Here is a 25,704-nt window from a genome sequence, read left to right as displayed (position 1 = left end):
GTTAAATTATGTGGTCAGTGAAGTTTTTAAGGTTTACAGTGAAAAAAATTAAGGATTATATGCAAAATGTAAATTGATTATGAAGTAAATTGAATCTACCGTGAAGTACGAGAACGTAAGCGTGTTAATGCATGTGTGTACATCATATGTTCTGATATAGATGAAGATTATTACTTAGTATTTGATTTCATAATGTGTTGCTGTTTTTCAGAAAGTTAAAGCAAGTAGACATGTCATAAGAATTTCTAAAACCATCCTCCCTAACTTCTAGGATGCTGGCTTCAAACTGCTAATTAATGTAAAGTCAGCCTCATATATTGAGATGTTTAATCAATTGGCAGATTGCTGTCAATAATATGTGTCTTAAGTGGTTTGTAATAGACAGGCTAATGAAGTACCCTCTGTGAGTGTCAGAGCTGTTGGGAAAAATCTCTCTTCCTTCTGGGCGTACTGCCATACACTATTAGTCTCCCTCTGGTTCAGGGAAGAGTGCCCCTCACCGTGGCCAGCCTCACCTCTGGATGGAGTGTCTGCAGAAGCAGAAAGTAAACTTCATTTTCTACAAGCAGTTAGTCAAGCAACATGCGGCGGGAAGGGTGGTTACTGATAATATTAGCGATAATCGTAGAGTCTCACATCTCCTGAGCAGTTACAGTGTATATATGGTAGCTCTGTGCTCAATACTCTCATTCCATTACCTCACTTAATCTTTACAGCAGCCCAATGAGAAAGGTCACTGTTTCTTAAACCTCTCAGCACCTTCATGTTACAAATATTTTTGTCAGGCCACTGCAATCCTGAAATCGATTTTGTAGATAACATGACCTACTCCACACATAATTTTTTAAAAGTCATCATAGTTCCCCAACCATAACATAATGGCAAAATAAAAGGAATAGATTTTATTATTGAGTACACTTAATATATAAATGTTTGCTCCTGGCTGTACTCCAGCATGAGAAGTAATAGTCAAACATTTGCATCTGTGCATAGAAGTTCTGTGCGATTGACAGCTCTAACTGCAGACTGATCCAGGTGTAGTCTGATCACACTGCAGACTGTGCCAGATACTCAGATACTATAAGCGGTTGCACGGTCAGTGATGTGATTTTATAAAATGGTGAACGATTCTTTAAAAAGCTCCAAAAACAAAACAAGACAAAATCCAGTCTCACCTCAATTTGCACAAAAATTACATTTCTGGAATATCCAGTACACACTGATACCAGGCAGAAAATGCCTTGTGTTCACATATAAAAAGGATATATGTGCTAGGCCCAAGTACTTGTAAATAGGGTTTTCACCTGCATGAATATCCATAGGGACATTGAGCAGCCGTGCATCCTGGGAGACCACTCTGAATGTTGCAGGTCTGGCTTGCTATTGAAAAACATCTGGCATCCCACACCTTCATTCAGTAAATGTCAGTGGAACTCCCATCATGAAGACAACCACAAACAGCCCTAAAGATTGCCACCCCATGAGACAAGGGGACTGTGGTTTTCACCCTGTTTTTCAGATGTGGCAACTAAAGCTTTGGTAGTTTTCTCAAAGGCACATAGCTGGGAGTAGTGGGGTTGAGACTCAGACTCTAGTGTGTGCAACCCCAGAATCCCTGCATTTCACACAGTTGTGTCCTCCCTAATGCATCAAGACAGGTCAGCATTGCCACGTTAGAGCCCATGGAGACTTCATGGGCCTGGAATTGTGATTGTTAGAAGGAAAAGGGTTGATTAAAATTTCTTGAGTACCCACTGTTTGCCATCTACTGTGCCCAGGTGCTTTGCTTCTGTTATCTGATGTTTGCAACAGTCCTGCGATGTAGTTGTGGGTAACCCCTTTTCACAAATCAGGAAGCTTGAGTGTGAGCCCCTTCCCAAGTGGTCCAACCTTTGAGAAGCAGAACTGGGCTTCAAACTCATTTTGACTTCAGAGCCCGAGCTCCTGCTCCTCCTCCTCATAGCTAGAATGGACCCTCCAGAGGAGGGAGTGTTTATAACCTCTTGATACTGCTCACTCATCTCTTCTTCATTTCCCTCTACATTCCCTCATGACCTGACAAGTAAGGTGTCTAAGTAATTTATTGCCCAAATGAGGATACTTTTGAGAGTGAAAGAGGACACCGTTACATCAGGACATTGATGTGGGTCACTCACTGATGCCCATTTCAGAGCCGTGCAGAAGTGAACAGCCACCAATTCATAGTTGATGCTCACACACAGAACTGGGGAAGTGCCATCTGGTTCCCCATCAGAACACACTGGGGACTCTGCTGTCACAGGAACGCTGCTTTCCTACCCTCAATGACTGTGGGACCATCTGGCAGAGGACAGGAGCTTTTGAGATCTTTTCCAGTTTAAAATGTCCATATCCCTGTCTTTTCATGCAAGCCTTGACTATGGCTTCTCAAGGCATCGTGAGAGTAGGTGAGGGAAGACCTGGTGGGGACATACCAGGGCCCCAGGGAACAGAAGCTCTTTATAGCTGGTGATGGGGAGAGAGCCTGCTGCCCAGATCGAGCTTCATTGCCCTCCTCTCAGGTGCAGAACAAGAGAAGGCTTCCTTCAGCTTATGTGTAAAGCTTGTACTAAAAGAGCATAAGTACCTGGTTCTGCCTGAATTTCCCCACACTTCTCCACTTGCCTTTGTTGATTATATTAATAAATACTGTGCAGCTAATGTTCCCATCTGGCAGGGCAGAGAACTAGCATAAAAATGGACATGTGGTTTCATCGCTTCAATACTAATGAAGGTGATACCCACTTGGCATGGTAGAAGGTGGGTCTTTACTTTAGAGTTCTTAATTAAGAACTGCCAAGTGACTAGTATTAATTAGGAAACCAGCTGTATCCTTCAGTTTCATGGTATATTTCTTCTTGTGAACCTGTGAAGGAAGTGAGTCTGAGCCTCTTTTAATCAATCAGCCCATGAGCAGTTATCTACTGAGTATACTTTGTGTGTTTGGGACCAGGCGATATGGGCAGAGATTTATAAGGTCCTGTCTTTTCCTTCAGGATCTCCATCTAATTGAGGAGCACACAGATAAAGAGAGCCAGTGTCTCAGACAGGGAAGTCACAGCATCCTCAGCGCTGTGAGTAGCATAGGAGAAGTGTGGCAGTGGGATGGGAGGGAGCTTCTTTGAACTACACAGGTACCTCTTGCTCTAGGGTCACAGTGGCAAGACAGCATTGGTGATGGGACAGTATCATATCCCTGGGGATGCTGAGGCACACGAGAGGTAGAGAGGCACCCGGCAGCCTGGGAAGTTGGAGTTCAGAGGAAGGAGAAGGAGACGATCATGGGCAGAAATAGTCGGGATGACTGGGGCTGGGCTCTAAGGGGGAGGGATAAGACTTCCGACAGGTGAGGAGCGAAGAGCAGCCCACACAGGTGGAAGGAAAGGGATCAGGCCCACAGGGACAGAAAGGAGAGTAACGGGCACCACATGATGTGATGTCCACTTTAGCTCTTCAGTGGGGAGTCTCTCCACCAGCTGTCGCCTTGTTGATTGTATTGATGCTGCTCACACCTACACACAAGCCTGTGCACACACACGTAAGCCTGGCCTCCTGCAGGGACCTGATGCCCTGAGCTAGAGGGTGGAGGAGTAGTTTAAGAGGAGACTCAATGCTCTGTCTATACCTGACATGATCTCTCGGCTCATTAATAAAATTATACCTAGAATGGGGCGTACGAGGAAGGATCTCAGATCCCCTGTTGAAGTCCTATGTTCTCAGTCTCTTTTGACATTGATAAGTTAATATCCATTGAATTAGTCCTTGAATCATGAGCACCTGAAGGGGGATTATATGAAGACTAAGTTGTAATGTACTCTGCCTCAACTGGAGTGTTAATTATTACAGGGTTTTTTCAAGCTTGAATTGTAGTCTAATGAGCAATTCTCTCTTAATTTCATACCTAGACACTCAGATAATTGACTTGTATCTGTAAATTTTCAGTACTGTTAAATCCCCTGCCAGAGTACTGTGGGTCTTCTAATACAGGGGTCCCGAGTTCAGGAATCTACGACACTCCATGCTCCTTCACAAACTTTCTTGAGCAGCATTTCTTTTAAATTGTCCAAGAAGAGCTCTAGGTCAAGGATTCTTCACCTTGAACCTGGGACATGGTCATTCACAAAGGATTATCCTTTATAGATTTAGGCTTTTCTTAGGGAGCTTTGTTTGAGGTGCTTTTCTCTCCTCAAACTCTACTATTGAACTTTTTTTTTTTTTTACATCTATCCTCACTGAGTGCAAATTTTTGTTCAGATTGCACTGATGTGTATGTGTGTAAAGTAGTGGCCTTTTTCAATAAATCCAGACATCAAGAACAATCGTTTTCCCAACTAAACTCTTTTTCACTGAGCTTTCCCAAAACCCTACCTGCTGTTTTAGATAAAGTCCACCTCAGTTGCCATCTTTAGAATGATTCCCTAATGCTGGGAAATTCTGAAATCCCTGAATATTATTACAAGCACCAGTTCCCGTCAGAGAAAAAGACACCTTGGAAATAGCAGATCTATCATTTTACAGCTTGGAGAATTTTACTAAACTCATGTCATCACCGTCAGCCTCCAGTTGAGTCTGTGAAATAGCCAATGCGACTAGTATCTATACAAAAAAAGAGAAAAGAAAAGAAGCACAGGAGCACTTTCTCCAGGGGAAGGATTTTGCCATATCCAAATAGCACCTGTATTTTTATGTTATAATATTTTTCCTTAACAGAGTCATTTGTCCCTAGTTTTAATATTCAGGAAGGGCCTCAGATTTAATTTTACTTCTAAATTTTGTTTACACCAGGATTTTTCAACCTTGGCACTATTGACATTTGGAGCTGGATAATTCATTGTTGTTAGAAACCGTCCTATGTATTGTAGGATATGTAGCCACATCCCTAACCTACCAGATGCCATTAGCAACACCCCCACCCAGGTGTGACAGCTGACAACCAAAAATGTCTCTAGACATTGCCAGATATCCCCTAGCAGGGGGCAGAATGTGCTGTTTAAGAATCATCGTGTTACACAAAAGTCATTATTTTGCTTTTACTTTTATTTTTGTTGTTGCTCTTACAGTGTTACATTGTTAAGTATGCCTATTTAAAATTTAGTACAATTTTTGAGACCATGTTTTAACATTTTTGTAAATATACTCATAACTCCACTCCCCTCCCAAAATGGAAGTGGTCCTGGCCTCTTCTGAGACCTGCTCACGACACGCCTAGTCTCCTCATTGCAGAACTGAGTTAGCTTTCCCCACCGACCATCAGTTCCCAAAGGAATCTCATGGTAAATGAAAGCCTGGGTCCTCCCAAACCTCCTGATGCGTTTCCAGCTGATATGTGGGTTTGATTTCTTTCCAGAAAATCCAGTGAAAAATTGCTTCATGTGTTATCATTACTTACATCAACAGAGGCCTACATTTTTGTGAGATACTACTTGCTTTAAATGCATTATCTCTTTTACCTTTCACAAGTCTTAATGATGCTAATATTATATATTATCAATCCCTATTTCTTAACTATCCCTATTTCTTTGATGAGAAAACTGAAGTTAAGATAGGTTAAATAACTTGGCCAAAGCCATACCGCTACAGTTGCTATCCTGTTAAAGCAGAATATTAGAAGTGGTCTGTTCCAAAACAGAGAAATGTTCACGTTAACATTGAAATGTGGCATGGATTCATAGGTAGCCTGTTAATAATTGTATCTATGATTATATGATGACACTGATGCTATAACTTTTGTGTAAAATTATAAATAATCATACACTGTGATTATTACTTTTTTAAAAAAATACATTAGATAAAAATTTGAAAGAAATGTACCAAAATACTAGTAAAAGTTATGTTTAAGTAGGATACTTCTGGCAGTTTTCTTTTTAATCCTCTTCTGAATTTCTAAATGGGTTGTAATATATTTTTATTTCTTTTAAAAATGAAATTTTGTAAGTTAAAAATGAAGAGAGATATAGTTGACATTACTGCCAAAGTTCATTTTCTCTATATTTCTAGCTAAGGAATGTCCGTATTCCATATGTGTCCGTGTGCCTGCGCTCAGCAGACTTTCACAGTTGATCTGCTGTGGTGTTGGGCAGAGGGCTGTTACGGCACCTCTTTTTCAGGGAAACACACAGGACACTTCCTTGGAATACCCAGCCAAAACAAATACTAATGGAAAGCAGGGAAGCTGATCTGATCTCCCTGTTTTTTTGGTTTTGTTTTTTTAATACAGACGCCTCTGGAATGAGATTAAGCCTTACTTACCAAGAGAAAGGAAGAGAACTTGCTTCGTGCCTAGACGGGTTCACTCTTAGTCATGGCAATTATTCATGTTGCTGTCACCAACGGGCAATTGATAGTGGACCACGGCGCCATGGACTCTTTCCCTAGTAAAGATTCATAACTGAACCAAATTGGCAAGACCATGAGTTGAAAAGATGGCATGCTCTGTTACATACTGCCAAGCAGATACTTGTTTACTGGCAGAGTGCATAGATATAGGAGTATTATCTCAAATTATATTATTATTACTTAAACATTATTTCATGTCTTAAACATGAAGACTTAAACATGTCTTTCCATTCATTTTTAATTTCTTATTAGGTCATATTAGACAGGTGTGTTTTGAGTTAGAGTATTTTGGTAATAATTATGGTCTTTGTACTCAATGGGGATCATTTTTAGCAGGGTGCTAGTCCCTGACATTTAATCCTCATGACTACTTCATTAGGTAGCAGGTAGAACGACCATTTCATATGTGGGTAAAATGAGGTTCAGAAAGATCAATGATTCCTGCCTCAGTGTTTCTGTAAGGTGATACATTCCTTAGAGATTCCTCTGGAATTGTGGGTCAGACTATTGTCTCATCTAAGGGAGCTTTTTTTGGCTTCTGGTGTATATAGTTCTTGTCCAAAACTAGCTGTTTCTTGATTTAATATCTACCAAAACTTTAGATTCTTTTTTGCGTTAGTGTTTTCATGTATTAAGCCTAGTTTGAAATTGAGATGTTAGTGAATTGACTACTCAGCATGACAGTGTCCCTTAAGTACAGGGGAGCTTGTTTACCTATTTAGTACTTTTAGTTCCTAATTAAGGGTGCATATGTGTCATCTTAACGTTAAAGGAATTCTCTTTCTTACCCATATTGTGAACTCTTTCTTTCTGGACTTGATTCTATACCTACCCTCCCTGCAAGTATCCCTAAATCCAACCCACTAATTTTTCCTCATAACCCCAATTTCCCAAAGAATATGGCCTTGTGCGAGATTGTTTGATATATTTTTGCAGCACATGTGATCATCACGTCCATCAATAAATAGTCTCCTGCACTCATCAGACACTGTGTCATGTCTGGAAAAAAAAAAATTTAATGACGTTTTTAAAGAACTACATTTTAATAAGAGTTTCTTAGCTTTTCTCTGATGTGTATCAGGAGGAAAGGATAGTAACAGAGAACATAGCATTACCACAGCATGCCTGTCTGAATACATTTCAATTCATTGAGCTAGATTTCCCTGAAAAGGGAGCATTCTCAGCCAAGCCTGCCCTAAAAAGATACCCACGGTGGCAAGCCTGGATCTTTGGTGCCTGCAGATTCTATTTTCTTATCCTTAATATTTGAAATTGCTCTCTGTCACCATGGCAAACAGGATCAAAGTTAATAATCTAATGAAAACTAATGATGCCCAGTGTCAAATGGGGATGGGTGGATGTCCCATGCCCATTAGAGTGGTAAAGACCACAAGCATTCCTGGCCAAAGAGCCAACTCTTGGCGTGAACCCATGTGGTATTTGCATCTTTGTGCTGGTCAGTGACTGCTGAGGCATGGTGGTAATGTGGTCTCTCTGAGGAGTCACAGTCTACTTACAAGCAGTTTGAAGAGCTCAAAGCACAGAGGCATATGGAAATTCCCCTCTCATGCTTAATATACAACATGCAAAATGAATTTTTCATATTGGCTTTTTTAAAAAAATGGAAGAGTTCCAGCATTTCCTCACTGGTGTGCCTTTTGGAGTTCATGTCCTTTAAAGCAGCCAGAGGGGGGAATGAGTGTAATGTAAGCAGAGTGGTGTTTGCAAGTGAGAGCTGTAGGAAAGGCAGTGGTGATTTTGGAAACACTATTACGGGTGTCGAATTGAACAAAGGATTATTACTGAAGTAGAAAATATCCAGAAACGCATTGCTAATACTCTCTCAGATTTGGGCCTGGAGAACCATACTGTGAATTGAGTGGAAGATAAATAGGGAGAAAAATAGCAAATTAAGGGGACAAATAACCAGGAGAAAGGAGGAGGGAGTTGCCCACTGGCATCAGCAGAAGAGAACATATAACCAGCGTCTGATGCATTTCCTTAAGAATCAGTGTGTTTGCAAATTGCTCCGTTGCATCTTCACAGAATCTAATTTGAGTAACGAAGAGCTGACTAGCGAGCATAGTTGGATGAATTCCCTCAGTACTCCTGAAATATAACAGAGCAAGGAACAGTATAATGAAAAATAGCAAAGAGAGTAGCTAGGGGCTTAACTTATGATCAGTGTTCATTACAATAAATGACACTTTCACTGTAGAGTTACCATAAAGATTATTGACTCTTACGTAATGTTCCCATCTGAATACATTCAAGAACAGCTTAGCCTGTGAATGGGAGAGCTGAATCGAGAGGACTAAACACGTACTCAAAACCCTTCTTCATTTTTTCAATTAGTACTGATGAGCTGCCCATTTAGAACCCTGGGCAGAGTAAGAGATTGGCTCTTCTTCCAGGAACAACTTCCATGATTATCTTTGGCATTGACTAGCATGGTTATGTGTTGTATTCAGTGAAGACCAGGTTCAGAAAGTGACTAAACTTGTTGGTAGTGTTATATCCTTATGTTCTCTGCCATTTACTATTTTCCTCGAACATACATATTACAACATATAAAAAAAAATCTTTTTGGAAAGAAACTGTGTTTTGTAAACATTTGAGCACAGAACCATAAGGCATTTTGCAACTCTGTGGTTTTAACCAAGTGCTGTAGATTGAATGGCCCCCTCCCCCCAAACTCATTGAAACTTAAGCCCGCTGTAACAGTGTTGAGCGTGGGAAATCCTATTATGGAAATTGAAAGGTGAGACCCTGAAGAGGTGATTAGATTCTAGGACCATGCCCTAGTGAATGGATTAATAATGGTGGTCATGGTTCTGAGGGCTTTAAAAGGAAAGCATGTGAGAGTCTCTCTCTGCTCCTGTCGTACTCTCAATGTGATACCGTACGTCACCACCAAAGAAGACGCTCACCAGGTATGTGCCCTAGACTTTGGACTTCTCAGACTCTGAAACTGTAAGCAATAAATATTGTTTCTTTATAAATTACCCAGTTTCAGATATTTTGTTGTAAGCAACAGAAACGGACTAATACACCAAGTTTAGAAGAGATAACCCCAGTTCTGAGCACAGTGTGTCATAGACTTGCTTTATTGAGCACCTGCTAGATGCTAAGCACTCTATATTTATGTTATTTTGTCTTCACAACAACCCTGTGAGGTACGGAGGTGTGTACTATTATTATCAGTCCTATTTTAGAGATGAGAAAGCACTCTCATCTCTTTAAAAAAAAAAAAAAAGATGTTATAACAAGAGGGACTGGGGAAGACACATTGGATGGAAATATTCCTGAATGAGAGTTATTCAGGGAAGACTGTTTTTCCGTGAGGACATGGTCAGGTCAGTTGGAGCCAATTGTTGCAGAGCATGGTTTGTTGCTACTGGAAAGTAACTACTGGGCATGCGTTCCCTTTGTGATCTCCTACCCATGGCATTGTCGTATTGGGCTGCAAGGTGCTTCCCAGATACCCTGCTCCTCCAGCATCTCCACCTGACACTTTTACTTACACCTTGCTTTCACCATCTGCATCTAGAATACTCTGGCACCTTCCAGGGGTGTTTTGTGGGTGAGATTCTTCGATGAAACACTTGGGATTCTTGGATGAACGTGGCTGTTGTGACAAGCTTAGCTCTTGCCTGCCCACCCACAGCCACAGTTGTGCTTGGAGCCCACAAGGCCTGTTGGGGCATCAGACAGCTAAAGCTGGAGCCCGGAGAGAGTCGGATCCTCCTCCTGATGTGTCCCCCGGGGTCCCTACCCAGACTCGTTGTGATGCATGGAATCCCTTCCATAGATCTTTGTCAACATCAAACTCAAACCACAAACCTCTTTAACCTTTTTGCACTCACAGACCGTAAATTTCTCTGAGACTCTTAAGAATCTAATTTTAAAAAACTAGGAGGAAATGGGTGACAGATATTAAATCTGCTGAATGCATCAGGGCTAAAAGTATTTTTTGAACTTTAAACCCTCCATTCCTTTTTGGGGTATTTTTTCCATAAAACTCAGAAATACGAAAATGAACATTGAACTTTCAGAAGGAGAGAACAGACCTATTGTTACTAGAGGTGGGATGGGAGGGGGCGGGGGGTTAGGGAGTACTTGGGTAAGGGACACAAAGAATAATTATGATTTGTAATGATGAACTTGCTAATATTGATTTGATCATCGCATACTGTACACAAATACTGATAGTCAACTCTGTACCCCTTAAATATGTGTGATCAATTAATTATGTTTCAATTTGAAAAATAAATTTAAAAAAATAATAATAATAATAAAATAAAGAAAGAAAGAAAGTGAAAACTAAAAGGAGAGTGGAATCCAACAACTCATCTACTGCGGAGCTCTCATATGTGTCTTCTCCATTATTCCTTTGACAATTGGTGACTTGTTCCCAAATACCACTTTCCTTCTTTCCACACAACAGCACATTCCCTCGTCCATGAAAAGCTGGGCTCTTCCCCTGCTGCCAGCCTCTCTGTATCAGTGGCCAGTGGTTCAAGTATTGGGATCTAGAATGGAAAAAAAGCACAAATCAACTTGATATGCTATTTGCCACCTCAAAGAGAGCACAGCTCACGTGAGGGAATTCCGCTTTGCCAGGGAAATGGCAAAAGGCACCGGGTAGAGTTTACCTGTAGCTGCCTCTTCCTGAAGTCCACCTGGTGAACATCTCATGGATAAAGCACCATATGAACAGTAGGTAGCTGGACACTTTCTGGTTTTGATTCCTAAGGTGGTTTTTTAAATATCTTTGCTGTTTGTAAGTGGAAAGTGATTCACCTCACAGAAAATCCGTGGACAATGGAGAAGGGTATATAATACAAGGCTGTTTAAAATCTCAGGCATCATGTCATAATCTAACCAGAGCACAGAAGGAAGCTTTGAGATGTGAGTTTCATTTAACATGATTTTGTTAGGGCTTATGTGAGTTTATATAAGCAAAGTGCTATACAAGTTTCATATGTAAAATGTGTGAGTTCCAACGAGATGCCCCACTCTGAAAGGTCGAAGCCGTTGCCTGGAGTGGGTGCAATCCAGCAGAGCCCCGGGTCAGTGTGTGATGTCTGCTGTCACTGCGAGGGGGAAGTGACGGTGCCCATGCTAGATAGTTACCACCCCTCTTTAAATCCAAATGCCCATTTTCTGCCTGGGGAAACACAGATCACCCAGCTAGTGGATTAATTCCAAAGCCCTCTGAATCCCCAGTTCATTGCTCTTGGCCCTACACTCTAAAATCTATAGCCTTATACTTCCATTTAATGAAATATCCAGCTTTCCATTGCCATGGTCAAATCATCAGATCATCTGGGCCACAAGAAACAGAAATAGGGACAGTCCCAAGAGCAGAAAGCCCAAATTATCAGCCACAAAGAGGAATACTAGTGATAGCAGTGACAGTAGTAGTAGCAGTAATTCCTCTATACATGCCATTTTTCCTTAGCCTAAAAACGCAAGAAAGAGAAAAAGCAATGACTTCCCTAAATGTGTGTTTATAATATCACTTTCATCTAGAACCAGAGGACAAATGCTTACCCCACATGGTTTCATTCAGGTGATATTGCTTAAGGCTTACGTGAGTTAATGTATAGAAAGTGCCGTAGAAGCTTCCTGTGTAAAACGCTAATATGTAGTAAGCACCACAGAAGTTCCGCCGCTGTGATTACAGCTTATAACAGCTTTAGAGGCTGTGAACACCCTGAGCTGCTCACGAAGGAACCATGCGTAGCCGGGAGGATTCTAATCCTTCCGTGACAATAAAAATTCATTCTGATTTTTAATTTGTTTTCCAAAACAAAGGGGGAGAAAACACTGCTTTTGTAATATTCATTTTAACCGAATTCTCTTTTATAAACAGCGATTATGTCCAACTAGTTTTTACTAACATCTGATATGATTAATATTCAATCTAAACCCATTGTGCCTTAAGGAATTCAATGGAAACCCTGGGCACAGTACTGAGAAAGAGAATCTCAACAAGAGGACAACGGCCTGGTTCCCCGGAGGCCTCAAAGTGGCACTGTGGCCCATTTACTGCACACTCTGTCAGGCCTTCAGCTTTCAGCCTCAGAAATGCTGCAGCATAATGAGAAAAACACATAAGAAACTGAGGCAGGAACCAGAATTCCATGACAGGACAACTGCCCCCAAGGACTGTGATACTTGCCCTGGCCTGCACAGTGCGTGTTCTTTCAGTAGACAGCTCTAAATGGGAAGCTGATGGATAGTCCCCTGATGTGCATGGAATCGAGGAATCAGGAAGTGTTTCTTAGCTAAGATGTTCATTTAATCCGTCAGTCAGTACATATTTATTGGGTGACTCTTGTGTGCCAGGTGCCAGCTACTAGAGACACAAAAATGATTCAGACATAGTCCCTGTTCCAGAGGCACTAATGACCCAGTTGGGAAGACATTCACACAGTTAGATACTTTCAATACATCCTAGTAAGCGCAATAATACACACCCTCATTCAGTCAGTCAACAAATGGTTAGTGTGCCATGGGCTATCAGGCACAGAGGACCCTGAGCAGGACAGACTATGTTCCTGCTCTCTAGGAGCTAATCTTCTATTAGGGGAGGTGGGAAGCAACAGTAATTGAATAAACAAAGTAACCATACTGTGCTGAGTGGTGTAGAGGAAATGAATGTGGCCGAAGGTAGGTAGTTTGGGCAAAGGAGGCCTTGCTTGGGAACTCACATTCAGAGTAGACCAGAGAGATGTTGTGTTAGTCAGGACTCAGCACTCCTTTCATTGCAAGGAAAACAAAGCCTAAGAGGAAGAGGGGAGTATTTGATCATTTTATACCAAAAATAATTCAGCAATACAATTGACTTTAGGCACGGGGGCCCAAGCAGTATCAATGGGCTCAGTCTCTGTCCATCTTTCTGTTCTGTTGTGTCTGTGCTGGGTTCTCTCCCAGGCAGGCTCTGTTTATACTGTGCTAAGAGGGTGCCAGCAGATCTGGGCTCACATCATCTCTAATTCAAGTAAAACAGAAAAAAAAGGGCTTTTCTTCCCCAGTGTGTGAACTGAGATCCTAGGCCTGTTTCTCTCATTGGCCATGGGCTCATGCATGAACCTGTGAGTGTAGCCAGGGTTGTGGACACCCTGACAGGCTTAGGGATGAGTCGTGAGTCACATGGACACTCACACCAGGGCAGCACACCAGGGCTTTGGAGTCCAATTGCCTGCACTATGTCAAAGGTATTTAAACTGTCCGTACCTCTGTCTCCTCACTTGTAAAATGAGGATAGTAATAGCACCTATCTCAGAGAGAACTCAAAAAGAGCGTTCCAGGCAAAGTGACCAGCAAAGACACACCTCAGAAGTGGGCAAGGGCCAGAGATCGGAGTGTGGAAGAAGCAGGAGAGCTGGCCAGAAGCTGGACCGAGCAGGTGTGGTTCCGCATTGGCAGGGCTGAAGTAGTGCTATGTTTGGCTTCTCTGCTTCTTTGTAGAGGCGTGGGTCTGCCTGGGCATGCACAAGACTCACAGCCTTTCTCTGGAGGTGGTAGGTGCCTGCTGCCTCGTTCACCCCACTGTGCCCGCTGCTCACCAACCAGATGTGCACTCTTCTGATGGAGAGATTCTCTCCCCAGCTTTGTTAATACCCCTGGTCTGGTTACAATCCAGTCCTGCTGGCCTGGGACTTATGCTGGTGTTATTTTGGGTGATTTTTCATGTTTCTGCTTTGATTCATCTTGTGTTGATCTTAACACACAGAGGGCAATCTTATTTTCCTAAAGTTCAAGTTTTGGGTGGTGCCTCAGTCTTGACCTGACTATAGTAATCTCTTCAGCCAATTCTGTATTGGCAGGACATGAAATTTAAAGTGGGTTATGTAATGTGGACAAAAACAATAGTTTATGATTATATAGAATTAGCATCCCGCTATCCAAGTTAAGAGGCCTATTAGGTAATTTACTATTTAGCTTTGAAGAGCTATACTCAAGTTAGTAGATTTTCACAGTAGTGCTTTTTAAGACTAATTTTTGAAAGGGGTAAACTGCCCATATAAAAATAATTCTTTGCTTTCTTCCTCATATTTATGAATCGGTTTGTCTGTGTGTGTATTACACACCTATACAGACATACACAGTTGAGTGTCCTCTTTTTAATCTCTATGGATGCCAAGCACTAAAATAATTCTTTCTTTTCATAAAAAAAAAGTTCACTCCAGGTATGAAGTCTATCAGGGAAGTAGCTTATTGGGGAAACTTACCGGTGCCCTTGGACTTAACTCCTTTTGTCTTTGAGTTTATTCTGGAAATTGCAACATTTAGCACTTTGCAGTTTAATTTAAAAGGATTACCTATTTTCTTAAATGCTTAAGCAGGGAAGCAGGTTGCAGTTATTGATTTTCCCCTGCATGTATTCCGTGAAAGCTCCTTCCCCAGGGAACATACCTCCTGAACGGCATGCTCGCTGGTGACAGCTTGGACCTCTGATACATAACCAAGGACCTTGCCTAATATCCTTGCAACTGCTTGGGGAATTTTTATTAAGTAAAAGCATCATTAGAGCAGACAGGATGATGAAGTTTAATGAGCATCTTTTGTGCGTGATATTGTTAGTTTTGCTCTGCCAGAAGCCTCACTTCTCCCTTCCAGTGGGGCAGATAGCGAGTGTAGAATGTGTGGGGTGTGTTTAAATCTGCCTCATATTTTATGTCACATTTTTATATAGCTTGATATCTGTCTTAAGCCAGCTACCTATTCCTTTTGGCTGTTTCTGTAGATGCCGTTTGCACATGTATGTTTACACTTTCTTTTTTTACTGTGTGTTGGGAACAGAGAGCAGAGAGGATTATTGTGCAGAAGAGTATGACAGACATTTGCCACCATTAGTGAATTGCATGGAACCATCTCTTGCAGGTTTGATCTCAAAAAAATCATTGCCTTTTGAATTAATGAGACTTCTCTGAGAAATAGGGTGTTTTTTGTTTTTTTTTTAAGACTCAGCAATTTATGTGCTAAGGTTCTGTCACCAGCCCCTCTGTAGCTGCTAGATAGGATAAATAAAGATATTGCAAATGCTTATTAATAATCTCAGCTTCACACCATATCCACAGATTTATTTGCAGAGATTTTAAATTTAGCATCCTACCATAAGATTACAGATTATAAGCAAAATTATTTCTTTCCATAATTTTCACTGGCCATGGATTTTAAAATTGGCTCCTTTCTTGGTCTGTATAAGGACTTTCCATGGAAACACCCAAAACAACAGTAGGGAGGCATATGACATGAGCAAATGACTTAAGAACAGCATATTGTCCCTCTCATATACCTGGCATTCTGAAACACAATATTTACATAGCACACAATGTGTTCCTAGCAGTGCCTTGAGTACATAGAATACAAAAGAAGTTAAATCTGCAGTCCCCACCCCCAAGAAAATGGTAGTCTTATTAAGAAAACAAAACTAAGAAATCCAAAAAGATGGAAGACAACATACCTTAGTGCATTAAGAGTTTGAACTTTGGAGTAATTGCCTGGGTTTGATCAGGACCTAAAGTTGCCAAGCGTCAGTTTGCTCATTTGAAAAATAATGAAACTAGGTAGGACCTACTTTCTGGGATTGTTGTGACAGTGAAATGAGTGAATGGTAGTCATATTGTAAATGTTGCATTACTATCAAGGCACTCTACTAATGTTCTGAAATAACCAGCCAAGGGTAGGAGTCACTTTATAGGTCATCAAGGACTTAATGGTAAGATCCTGATAAATCCCGTAGTGCTTTGTGAAGGCTGAATAGGGGTTGGGGGGAAGGAGGAAGCTGTGAAAAGCCTCAAGTCCTCAAAAGATGAAAGATATCTGAACTGCAAAAGGGACCCAGGTGGCCATTACACAGATAAACAAACAAACAAACAAACAGACAAAAAACAAACAAACAAAAAGACCTAAAGACCTAAAGGAGTGCTGGGTGGCAAGAAAAACTAATCCCAGGCTCCCAGGTCTTGGATTGATTTAACACTTTTTTTTTTTTTTTTTTCCAAAAGCTCTTAGATGAGCCCAAACCAATCTGATTGCCAGCACTCCTGCAAAGTAGACAGTGTGCAGGAATTCCCATTTTCTAGTTAAGACAGCAGAGGTTCTGGAAAGGCACAAGACTGTGAAGTTTCTCAGCTCATACAAGGCAGAACTCACACCAGTCCATCTGTCCTGCACTCCACCCTGTCTGCCTCAAGACCAGCCTTACTTTACTCCTTGTGTTAGTGTACAGAGAGAGGTGAAGTTGGGTCCGTTTGGCACCAAGTGGCGTGTGCTGTGTCTGTGGTGCCAGGTTACCAGGATGGGTACTTGATCGGCAGACAGTGGGTGCTGTTCTCATGCATATACCAGGAGAGATTGTTCTGTCGGTCATGTGTTGGACAAATTGCAGGAGGGAATGTACCAGTATCAGGGAGACCAAGAAGGGAACCATCATGATAATCTAATGGCCATGCAGCATGGGCCTCTATTAGGGTAGGAGAAAAAAAGAATGGATAAAGTCAGAGGATGATGGAAATAAGAATAAACGAAGTACCATAAAGCAGCTAATTAACCCACTGAGTTGTGTGAAGCTTTTGAGAAGCTGTTGAAAGCTGTGCTCCCTTTCTGCTGAAACGTGCACACTTAATTTTGCTTAGAGTTTCAGTTATTTCCATGGTCCCAGGCTAAGAATTTCTACTATAGAGGAAATGTCTATCAAACTTGATTAATGTGTTGGTCAAAAAAAGAGACAGATTTCAAATGACTTCAGCTTTTTATCCTGAAGTCTGAAGATGGAGAGGGAGGGACAAACCTGTGGAAATTGGGATGGAGGACTCATTTCTGCTTTATTGGGTCTCATAGCTGAATATCCAGTTGGGATGAAGAGAACGATGACTTGCAGGGCTTCTTCCAGGAGATACTCAGTGAAGCTATAAACTTAGGTGATCTTTCTAGGGAAGAGGATACAAAGAGATAAAAGCACCAACACAAGGACTGACATGGTGTTCCGAGAGAGAATGAAAACCAGGCTAGTGTCCTATAGCCAAGAGAGGAAATTTTTAAGAAGGATTGGGATGGCCCACAGGGGTCTTCATTGCAGCTGCAGCAAAAGCGGGGTGTGAGGGTCAGCAGGAGACCCTTGGATCCAACTGAAATGATAAAACTCAAGGATTGTTCCAAAAATGAAGATGGCCATATTAAATAAAATTCATGTGTCAATAATAGAAAATCATGTATACTGTACTGCTTAATCTAAAATTTGTTGCAAAATTTATTCTGATTATGGTAGGCTGGAATTTTTTGCTAGATGATCTTAGCTGTCAATAGGCAGTAGCGGTCAATTGCATGGAGTTTAAAGTGGTCGGTAGGCAGGGTGCTTTAACCACATGACTCTGAAGTCACCAGCCTGGTGAGCTGGGCCATCTGCAGAATCATTTCGTAATGATTGCTCCAGAGATTATGTTCAGCCGGGGTTCTTCAGGAGGCTGCATAGGGCAGGGCCCACTCCCACTTCTCTTTCGGGCCTCACAGATGGGAATGGAAAGAGCTTGTGAGCCGAGCAGGGCTGTCCCCTTAATCTCCCCCAGCCAGGAGCATCCACAGGCATCTAGTCTTCGGAACCATCTTCAGCACCAGAAGCCTGTTCATCAGACTCCCAAGAGTAACTCATCTTTTCCTGTCACTTTAGAGTGTTCTTTGTGGGTTTTTTTTTTTTTTCCCATTTCTTAATCATCTGCCAATTATCCTCTACAGACTTCAGGTTTCAGGGCAGAGAAGTTTTCTAAGACTCTGTGCCGAAGGGTCCTTAACTTAGTCACACCTGCAGAGTCCCTTTTACCATGTAATGTAATGTATTTACAGGTTTCAGGAATTAGGATATGGCCATCTTTTGGGCCCTTATTCTGTTTACCACACTTACTTACCTAATTGAGGCCCCGTGGTAATAACTGGTAGAACCAGGAATGGAACCCAAGGCTTTGGACCCTGAGATGCTGGTTGTTACTGCCCCATCGCAGCCTCATCTCCATGTGGGAATGGCCACTTAGTGAATACCACTGACACTCATCTGGCCACACAGCTGGAGGAGTTAAAGGATCACACAGGGACAGCAGCATCATCCAGCTCTGCTGGTGACTCACCGAGGAAGTGGGGTGCTGCGTTTAGCTCTGCCTTAGTTGCTTTCTTCAAAGAGGATTAAAACCTTTTATTGCAGAAGTGTTTGGGCATTTAGCATTGATAGAAAATACATGTTATTTTTCAAAGGAATAAGCCCTAAGGAAGTAGAGTAATCATATAATTATGTTTCTTAATCACTGACTGTAACCCCACATCCATCCTGTTTTTCAACAAGCATTCGCTGGCCACTTCCCATAGGTTCCTATCATGCCAGGTTTATTAAACCATCCCAGCCTCCCTGCAAGGAAGGCGACGTCCTTATTTTACAGATGAAGAAACTGAGGCAGGGAGCGAGGGGGTGTAAGCTGCTGATTATTTGCCCAGAGCCAACAGCTGGTAAGTGTTAAAACTAAGATCTAAACGTCCAGCTCAGGGCTGCCGTCTTCCTGCTGGCCCTTTGTAGTGACTGGCTCTGTAGCCCCAGGAAGCCGAGGCACACACAGTGGGATCTGAATATAAAAGGGCAGGAACTGAAACACTGGAACATTCCAATTCCCTCCTGAAGAGGAGAGGAGACCTGCTGTCCTAAGCAGCTTTCACACCCCCTTCTGAAATGACTCCCCTGGATTCCTTCCATCAGGGCTTAACACCCGCCCTTCTAGGAAGCTCTCCTTGCCCATCTCGGCTCCTGCCTCATTCAGGACATGACACCATCGTGGGCCCTTAACAGATCCTACTTCCCTCCACCCTCTTTTATTTTTTTTCCCCTTGTAAATTTCTTGCACAAACTCCTCACCTCTTGTTGTTGTTGATTCCCCTTTCCTAGTATCCAAGGATGACGAGGTTTCCATGTGCATGAACCGTGGAGTCATATTCCTGTAGATTTTTATAATCCTTAAAGTCCAATGTGGTTTGTGAGTAAGAACATGTTTTTTTGTTGTTGTGTTTTCTTCCCCGCCCCCCCGACCCCATTTGTGGGGTTAAGGGTTGGAAAATAGAGAAACGACACACGACACTGTGGAAACGCTGCGAAACTGCAGATACCGAGGCCGCAGGTGCCTGTGTAGATGCACAGAACAGAGTCAGACCTTTGCTTTGTGCCAGGTGACAGCAGCCTGGACACCAGAGACCTCCAGGGTGTAGTCCGCCACAGTGTGAAGCCCTTGAGCATCGGGCCAGTGGCACTGAGTGAAGCCACAGCCTAGGAGAAGGGCCAATCTATTCGAGAAGAGACTATGTTTCCGAGAGTGTTGGTAAAGGAGAGGAATGTAATGATGTATCTACTTTGGCTCAGGGTTTCTTCTACCTATTTGGTGTATCTGAGAGAGCTGCTGGGAAGGGGTGCACAGGTTGGGCCCACCAGATAATGCAGGCTGATATTCCCAGCTCGAGATCCTTAATTTAACCACACTGGCAGGGTCCCTTTTGCTGTGTAAGGTAATGTACCCACAGGTTTCCAGGATTGGGACATGGACATCATTGGGAATTGAGGGCAGCAACAGAGGTGACGTTGGAGTTGTTGAATGTTCCTCTTTGTCTAAACCAGTGGATCTTTACCCGGGATCCAGGGTCTCCAGGTGTCCATGGCCTGGTCTTCAGGGGGATCTGTGGCCCTTCTTAAAGTGCGGGGGAAGGAAGCCTTTATAGGTTTAAAGGTGTGTTTTCCTGGTCGTAGGTTCTCTTTGGGAGGGAGATGTTTCTTCAGTGGCACCAGGCAGGACTGGGCCTCTCTCTCCATTACACCAGCAACAAATCCTCTGAACTCCTCATTTCTATAGAAGTTGGGAGCCAATTTGCAGGCTCTAATATGACCCGTCTGGTACAAATGAGGCCTTCTTGGCACAAGAGAACAGCCCTCCCCTTTCTCTGGAGAGCACTCCCAGCCCCTGGCTGGATGTTTCATTCTCTGGTTCGTATGTCTGTCACCTGCAAGCCCCAAATTCTGCATTCCACACACCGTGACACTAGAGACCTCCCTGCATTACTACTGTTGGTGGAACCTGCTCATACTACTTCCAAGGAGACACTTGGAAGACAGGAGAAGATAGAATACAGCATGACCTATCAAAACCCTAGTGTCCAGCTTTCCCTAATGACACTGTCCAACAGAAAATGCCAGGTGCCAGCCCTCCCTGCAGACTGGAAGCCACCATGTCGATGTCATCAAAAATACCAATATAGGCTGAACAAGGCCCCACTGTACGTTGCTGCACAGTGCCAGCAGTGACAGAGGGTATTGATTCCTTGAGTGGAACCCTCCTTTAGTTGGAACAGGACAGTGGAAGAGTCGGGGGTGCCTTTCCTCTAGACTCTAGAGGAATGAAGAGGACTGGGGCAGCCACAGGGCACTCTTGAAGACACCGTTACACCAGTGAGGGGATTTAAGATTGCACTGTATTTATTTTAGGGTAGCTTTTAATTTAGTTTAATCAGAATTACTCATAAATTATCGATTAATTACTATCTGCTGATCAGTTAAATCCTCTTAGCCATGGAGCCACCTCGCTCTGTGATGAATGCCATCCACAGTAATTGTAGGGCACTTTGTCAACATTTCATCAGCGGTACTTATTAACGTGGCATTGATGTGTGGTCTCCAATCCCCACACCATCAGTCATGTGTGAGCAGCTGGGGTGGACTCGGACACTATTGCTCTTTTTCACATTAGCCAGTCCCTGGGCTTTCAGGCCAGGCATGAAATGAAGCTCACTTTTCACTAAATGGACACTATGTCTCTCCAGTTCAATCCAATTTTAGTCACTGTCTAGTTAAACACTCACAGCCCTTTGAGCTTCCGTCTGGAACGGGCTCTCCCAATCCTGCAGATCCGTTCCTTAGCCATTTTCACACCTTGCCCAGTGGGTGTGAAATTCCAACAGACTTGTCCGTGATCAGACGGGGGAGGATGTGTGTGTGTGTGTGTGTGTGAATTTTAAATTCTTATACACAGTTTAGACGGGTGTGTGTGTGTGTGTGTGTGTGTGTGTGTGTGTGTGTGTGTGTGTGTGTGTGTGTGTGTGTGTGTGTGTGTGTGTGTGTGTGTGTGTGTGTGTGTGTGTGTGTGTGTGTGTGAATTTTAAATTCTTATACACAGTTTATGACCCAGAGAAAACAGCAATGATCTTCAGGTTTTCTTTGGCTTACTGAATATTTCTGGAGATTAGTCTCCTGTTTAAAGCTCCATCAGTAGAAGCTTATTTTGTGTTAGGAAAACAGATGTCATGGTTTCTTCTCTCTTTTCAGCCTCTACGGTAGACACATGCAGGCAAACCCAGAACCACCAAAGAAGAATAATGACAAATCGAAAAAGATCAGCCGGAAACCCCTGACAGCCAAGAACAAATAAGCGGTTGGCATGAACTGGATTTCTGAACCCTTCTCTCAGTAACACTTCTGTCTTCTGTTCGCTGTCTCACAAATAAATACAATGTGTGTATGGCTTTTTTTTTTTTTCACGTTCTTTTTCTAGTGCTTACCACCCCACCTTTTAAATTCTTTTGGTAGGTAGTGGATTGTTAAAAGGTCTTAAAACCAGTTCTATTTGTTTCCTTAAAATTTGCCAAAGACAGGAAACAAAGCCCTAATTCAACTGCAAATTCCATAGTGGGCACAGGTTCCAGCTCCTTGAAAAGCATTGCAAGGTTGCGTATTATTAAAAGAATAATTAAAATCATGTAACCATTTAAATGTCACAGTTAACACTTTTTACTCTTTTTGTTTATTCACGTACCTCATTATTTCACTTTATTAAAAATCTTCCTTCACCACCGAGATATGATGTTAATTTAACTTACAAATGATTTTAATAAAATCTTGAACTCGTATTACATGTTGCTTCTTGACTAGAATAAAGAACAGTCTGATCTTGGGGTATACACTTTTTCTTAACTTTTCCCCCCCCAAACTGTCCAATTTTATTGGTTGTAGAAGATAAAGTCTGAAACTTTCCATGAAAGAAATGCAAAATAAAATCAGTGTTAGTTTCTTCTTACATCAATTTGTCACGGTGTTTTTTTTTTTTCTTTGAAGACAGTTTCTAAATTAGGAAGGAGCAGAAAAACAAATCTCTAGGAGATTCTGCCAAAGGATTTTGGAAAGCAGCATTCCTTTGCTTAAGAAATAGTAACTTCTGCCAGTGGCTGGTAGACGAGAGCTTGAAATGGGGAGAGAAAAAAACTCAAAGAGGTTTTTTGTCACTGCAGAAAATCTGCTCATAAGCATTCTCCTAAGAGACTTTGATGCCAAAGAAATTGTGTAAACGTGCACACTCTACACCACACCCAGTGTGGAAACCGCAATTGCAGAGTCGTTAAACAACCATCGGATTAACATCTGTGATAGGCAGCTTTCCTTCTTATCAACAGTGATGTGCATGGAAATGAAAATAAATCCAAGCAGAAGTTTTACGCCAAGAGGAATGCCTCACAACCAAAGGTGTGTAAAGATCCAGCATACTCTCTGATGGATCATGGGACAGGGACCTGCCTCTCTCCTCTGAGTCATCTCTTTTCAGCTTCCCAGTTTGTTTCCCAGGACCAGGACCACTGGGACATGTAAAAAGACAGAATCAAAATTAAACAAAAAGTCTGGAGTTAATTAGGAAATGGACCTTGCGTGTCAATCCAAAAGAGCAAGGTCTAAAGTTCTTGCTTCTGGAACTTTGTTCCTAGTAGAACATTAGCTGTGGGAAGAGGAATCCCCCAGTGCCATCATCTGAGGGTAGAGTCGATATAATTTTTATCAGTGCAGTGGTTGCCTCAGCCTGAACTTTTTAAATCAATTTTTTAGCTTGTGAAATTTCAGGAGGAAGAACAATGTCTTTACTGTGGTTGATTGGAAAGACTTAACCTAAACTAGCAACAAAGCATTAGTAAAAATATAAGGGCTCTTCTAAGTAATTTTTCTTTCAGAAGATGAACACAAGATAGAAACATGGGCAATACACTTAAATTCACAGAGAGGAAATACCTTCAAGAAACAGAAAAAAACCAAAGGCTTACTAGTAATCAAAAAAATACAAATCAATGCCAAAACAAGCTATGTGCAACAATGAGAAATATGCAAATATTTTTAAGGCAGTATTAAATGCTACAGAAATAATATGAAATGAACATTCTTATACACACACACTAATAAAAATTTCTCTCTAGAAAGGTAGTAGCATTTTGACAATATGTAGCAAAACAAAATTGTGTACTTGGGCCCAGAATTTTTATTTCTAGGAATTTATCCTGAGGAAATGATCAGACATGCACACAGAGTTATGCTTGAAAATTGTCCTTATAGCACTGTATACACAATGAAAACTTTGGGAAAATGCCCACCAGTGGACGAATAACTGTGGGGTATCCACATGTTAGACTTTCATGAAGACATTAAAAATTGTTAAGCAATATCTAAAGACAAAGGGAGATAATCATATCATCTGGTTAAGCAGCGAAAGCAAGATTTTAAAAGCTAATTGCATAAGAATGGTCCAGTTGTGTAAAAAGGAAATTGTGTTTGTAATATGTATGCATAAAAAAATTGAGATGGATCACAGTTTTAAGGCTGATAAATTATCTCTGTACAGTGGACTAGGTTTTTAAATTTTTTTTCTTATACTTATTCTGTACTTGAAATTTTCTATAATGAGCATGTATAGTTTTGTAATAAATATTAAATACATATTTTTTCCAACATGAAATTGGCATATTATGGTATATTATGCAATCCAGAAAATATCATAAATTTAAATTCAAACCGTAATAAAAATGTCAAGGTGGTTTCTTGGGGGCGGGGGGGTTGTTTGTTTTTTCCTTTTATTTTGGTCCCAGAATGGGTTTTCACATTTTTTTTGTATACTGTTTTTGTTTACTTGATGTTTGGATTAATGAAATAATCCGCAATTCGAAAGGCAGCTTTTTAACAAAGATAATCTGACCTTTTTAGCCCACTGGCAAGATCAGTTATTGTCTTGGATGCCCTGCAGTCTCTCAAGTGCTCAGATTCTCCACGGGAACCCGTGGGTATCTTTTTCCCTGTGTGTAACATCTTTCCCACGGTTTCTTCTCTCTATGTAAAATGCTGCCTTTGCCCACATGGCAGAATATCTCATATACAAAATACTTTTGTGTACATAATCACATTTAGTTTTTGCAACAACCTTATTAGATAGGCAGGGCAAGTTACTTGAGAATAAATTGTATAATGGTTCTTAGATCTAGGTGAGAAGTGCTTTTCTTTATTTGCTAGAAGTTATATGTTCTATTCATCATAAGTCTATTGATTTTTTTTTTTTTCCAGTTAAGGTAGGAGCAAGGAGAAAAAGTTGGGGGGTGGGGTTGGAGAGAAAGGTTCATGATTAAAGAGATTTTCCCTTTTTTTTGCTGCAGGATTGCTCAGAGACTTAAAATGTGCATTTGAATCTCTGAGAAAGAGCTGTGATATGCAGGGGCATTTGGCCACAGAACTACTTCTTCACTAAGCTTTATATCTCTCTTGTGATTTATGGAATCAACGCTGGAAAATACTCTATAGAATCAAGCAACTGGCCCAGAGTGACACGAGGTTTACTCTTTGGAATAGAAGCTGCTCAGACACCACTTAGCATAGGTGAATACTCACATTGAAAAGGTGGAATAGATATAGAACAAAAATCGTATGAATTCAGAAGGAACTGGGTTGTCTCACTCATTGCATCAGTTACTTGCCGAAAATATTCGTACAGAAAAGAAGTTGACCCTAACTTTTTATATTTTTGTGCTTCTACTTCCTTCAGGCATTGTGTACTCAATACTTGTTTGTTGCATTGAATTGCAGAGTTAAGCATCTAACAGTTAAGTTTCTAACAGAGCTTCACAATTATAATATCCCATATGTACACTGGTAGAAAATCCTCTAGACTCTACCTTCAAACTAACCAGAACTGATGACTTCTCACCATGTCCCACGCCGGTGTAGGTCACCCTCACCTCTCACCTGGATTATTGCAACAGCCTCCAGTGGGGCTCCTGCGTTCGCTCTTGGCTTCTTACAATCTCTGTTCCATGGAGTGATCCTTTAAACACCGATATCAGATCAGGATGCACTTCTGCTCAGTCTCCCAGTGGTGTTTCCTGTCTCCTTTCACTCAGAGTAAAAGCCCAGGTTACCGTGGTCTGGAGTCTGGAATCCTGCACGATCTGCCTTCCCCTCACCTCCTGCTGCTCCCCGCCCCCACACCCCCCATTCACTCCAGCCACTGTCCAGGTTCCTCC

The 25,704-nt window shown here is 41.7% G+C and overlaps 1 protein-coding gene across 2 annotated transcripts in view; it reads left to right on the top strand.

Annotated features, from left to right (window-relative positions):
• The window catches only part of RSU1 (Ras suppressor protein 1), a 190,758-nt gene extending 168,852 nt beyond the window's left edge, over window positions 1–21,906 (top strand). For both annotated transcript variants that reach the window (XM_063099451.1, XM_063099450.1), the window contains one exon: window positions 21,710–21,906. In XM_063099451.1, the coding sequence (XP_062955521.1) occupies window positions 21,710–21,812 (103 nt within the window). In that variant the 3' untranslated portion in view covers window positions 21,813–21,906. The remainder of the gene's footprint in view (window positions 1–21,709) is intronic.
• The last annotated feature ends 3,798 nt before the right edge of the window (window positions 21,907–25,704 follow it).

This window comes from Cynocephalus volans, chromosome 6, assembly GCF_027409185.1.
Source record: "Cynocephalus volans isolate mCynVol1 chromosome 6, mCynVol1.pri, whole genome shotgun sequence".
Lineage (NCBI taxonomy): Eukaryota > Metazoa > Chordata > Mammalia > Dermoptera > Cynocephalidae > Cynocephalus > Cynocephalus volans.
The sequence above is the reverse complement of the archived record's forward strand: the minus strand, read 5'-3'. Positions and strand labels throughout refer to the sequence as shown.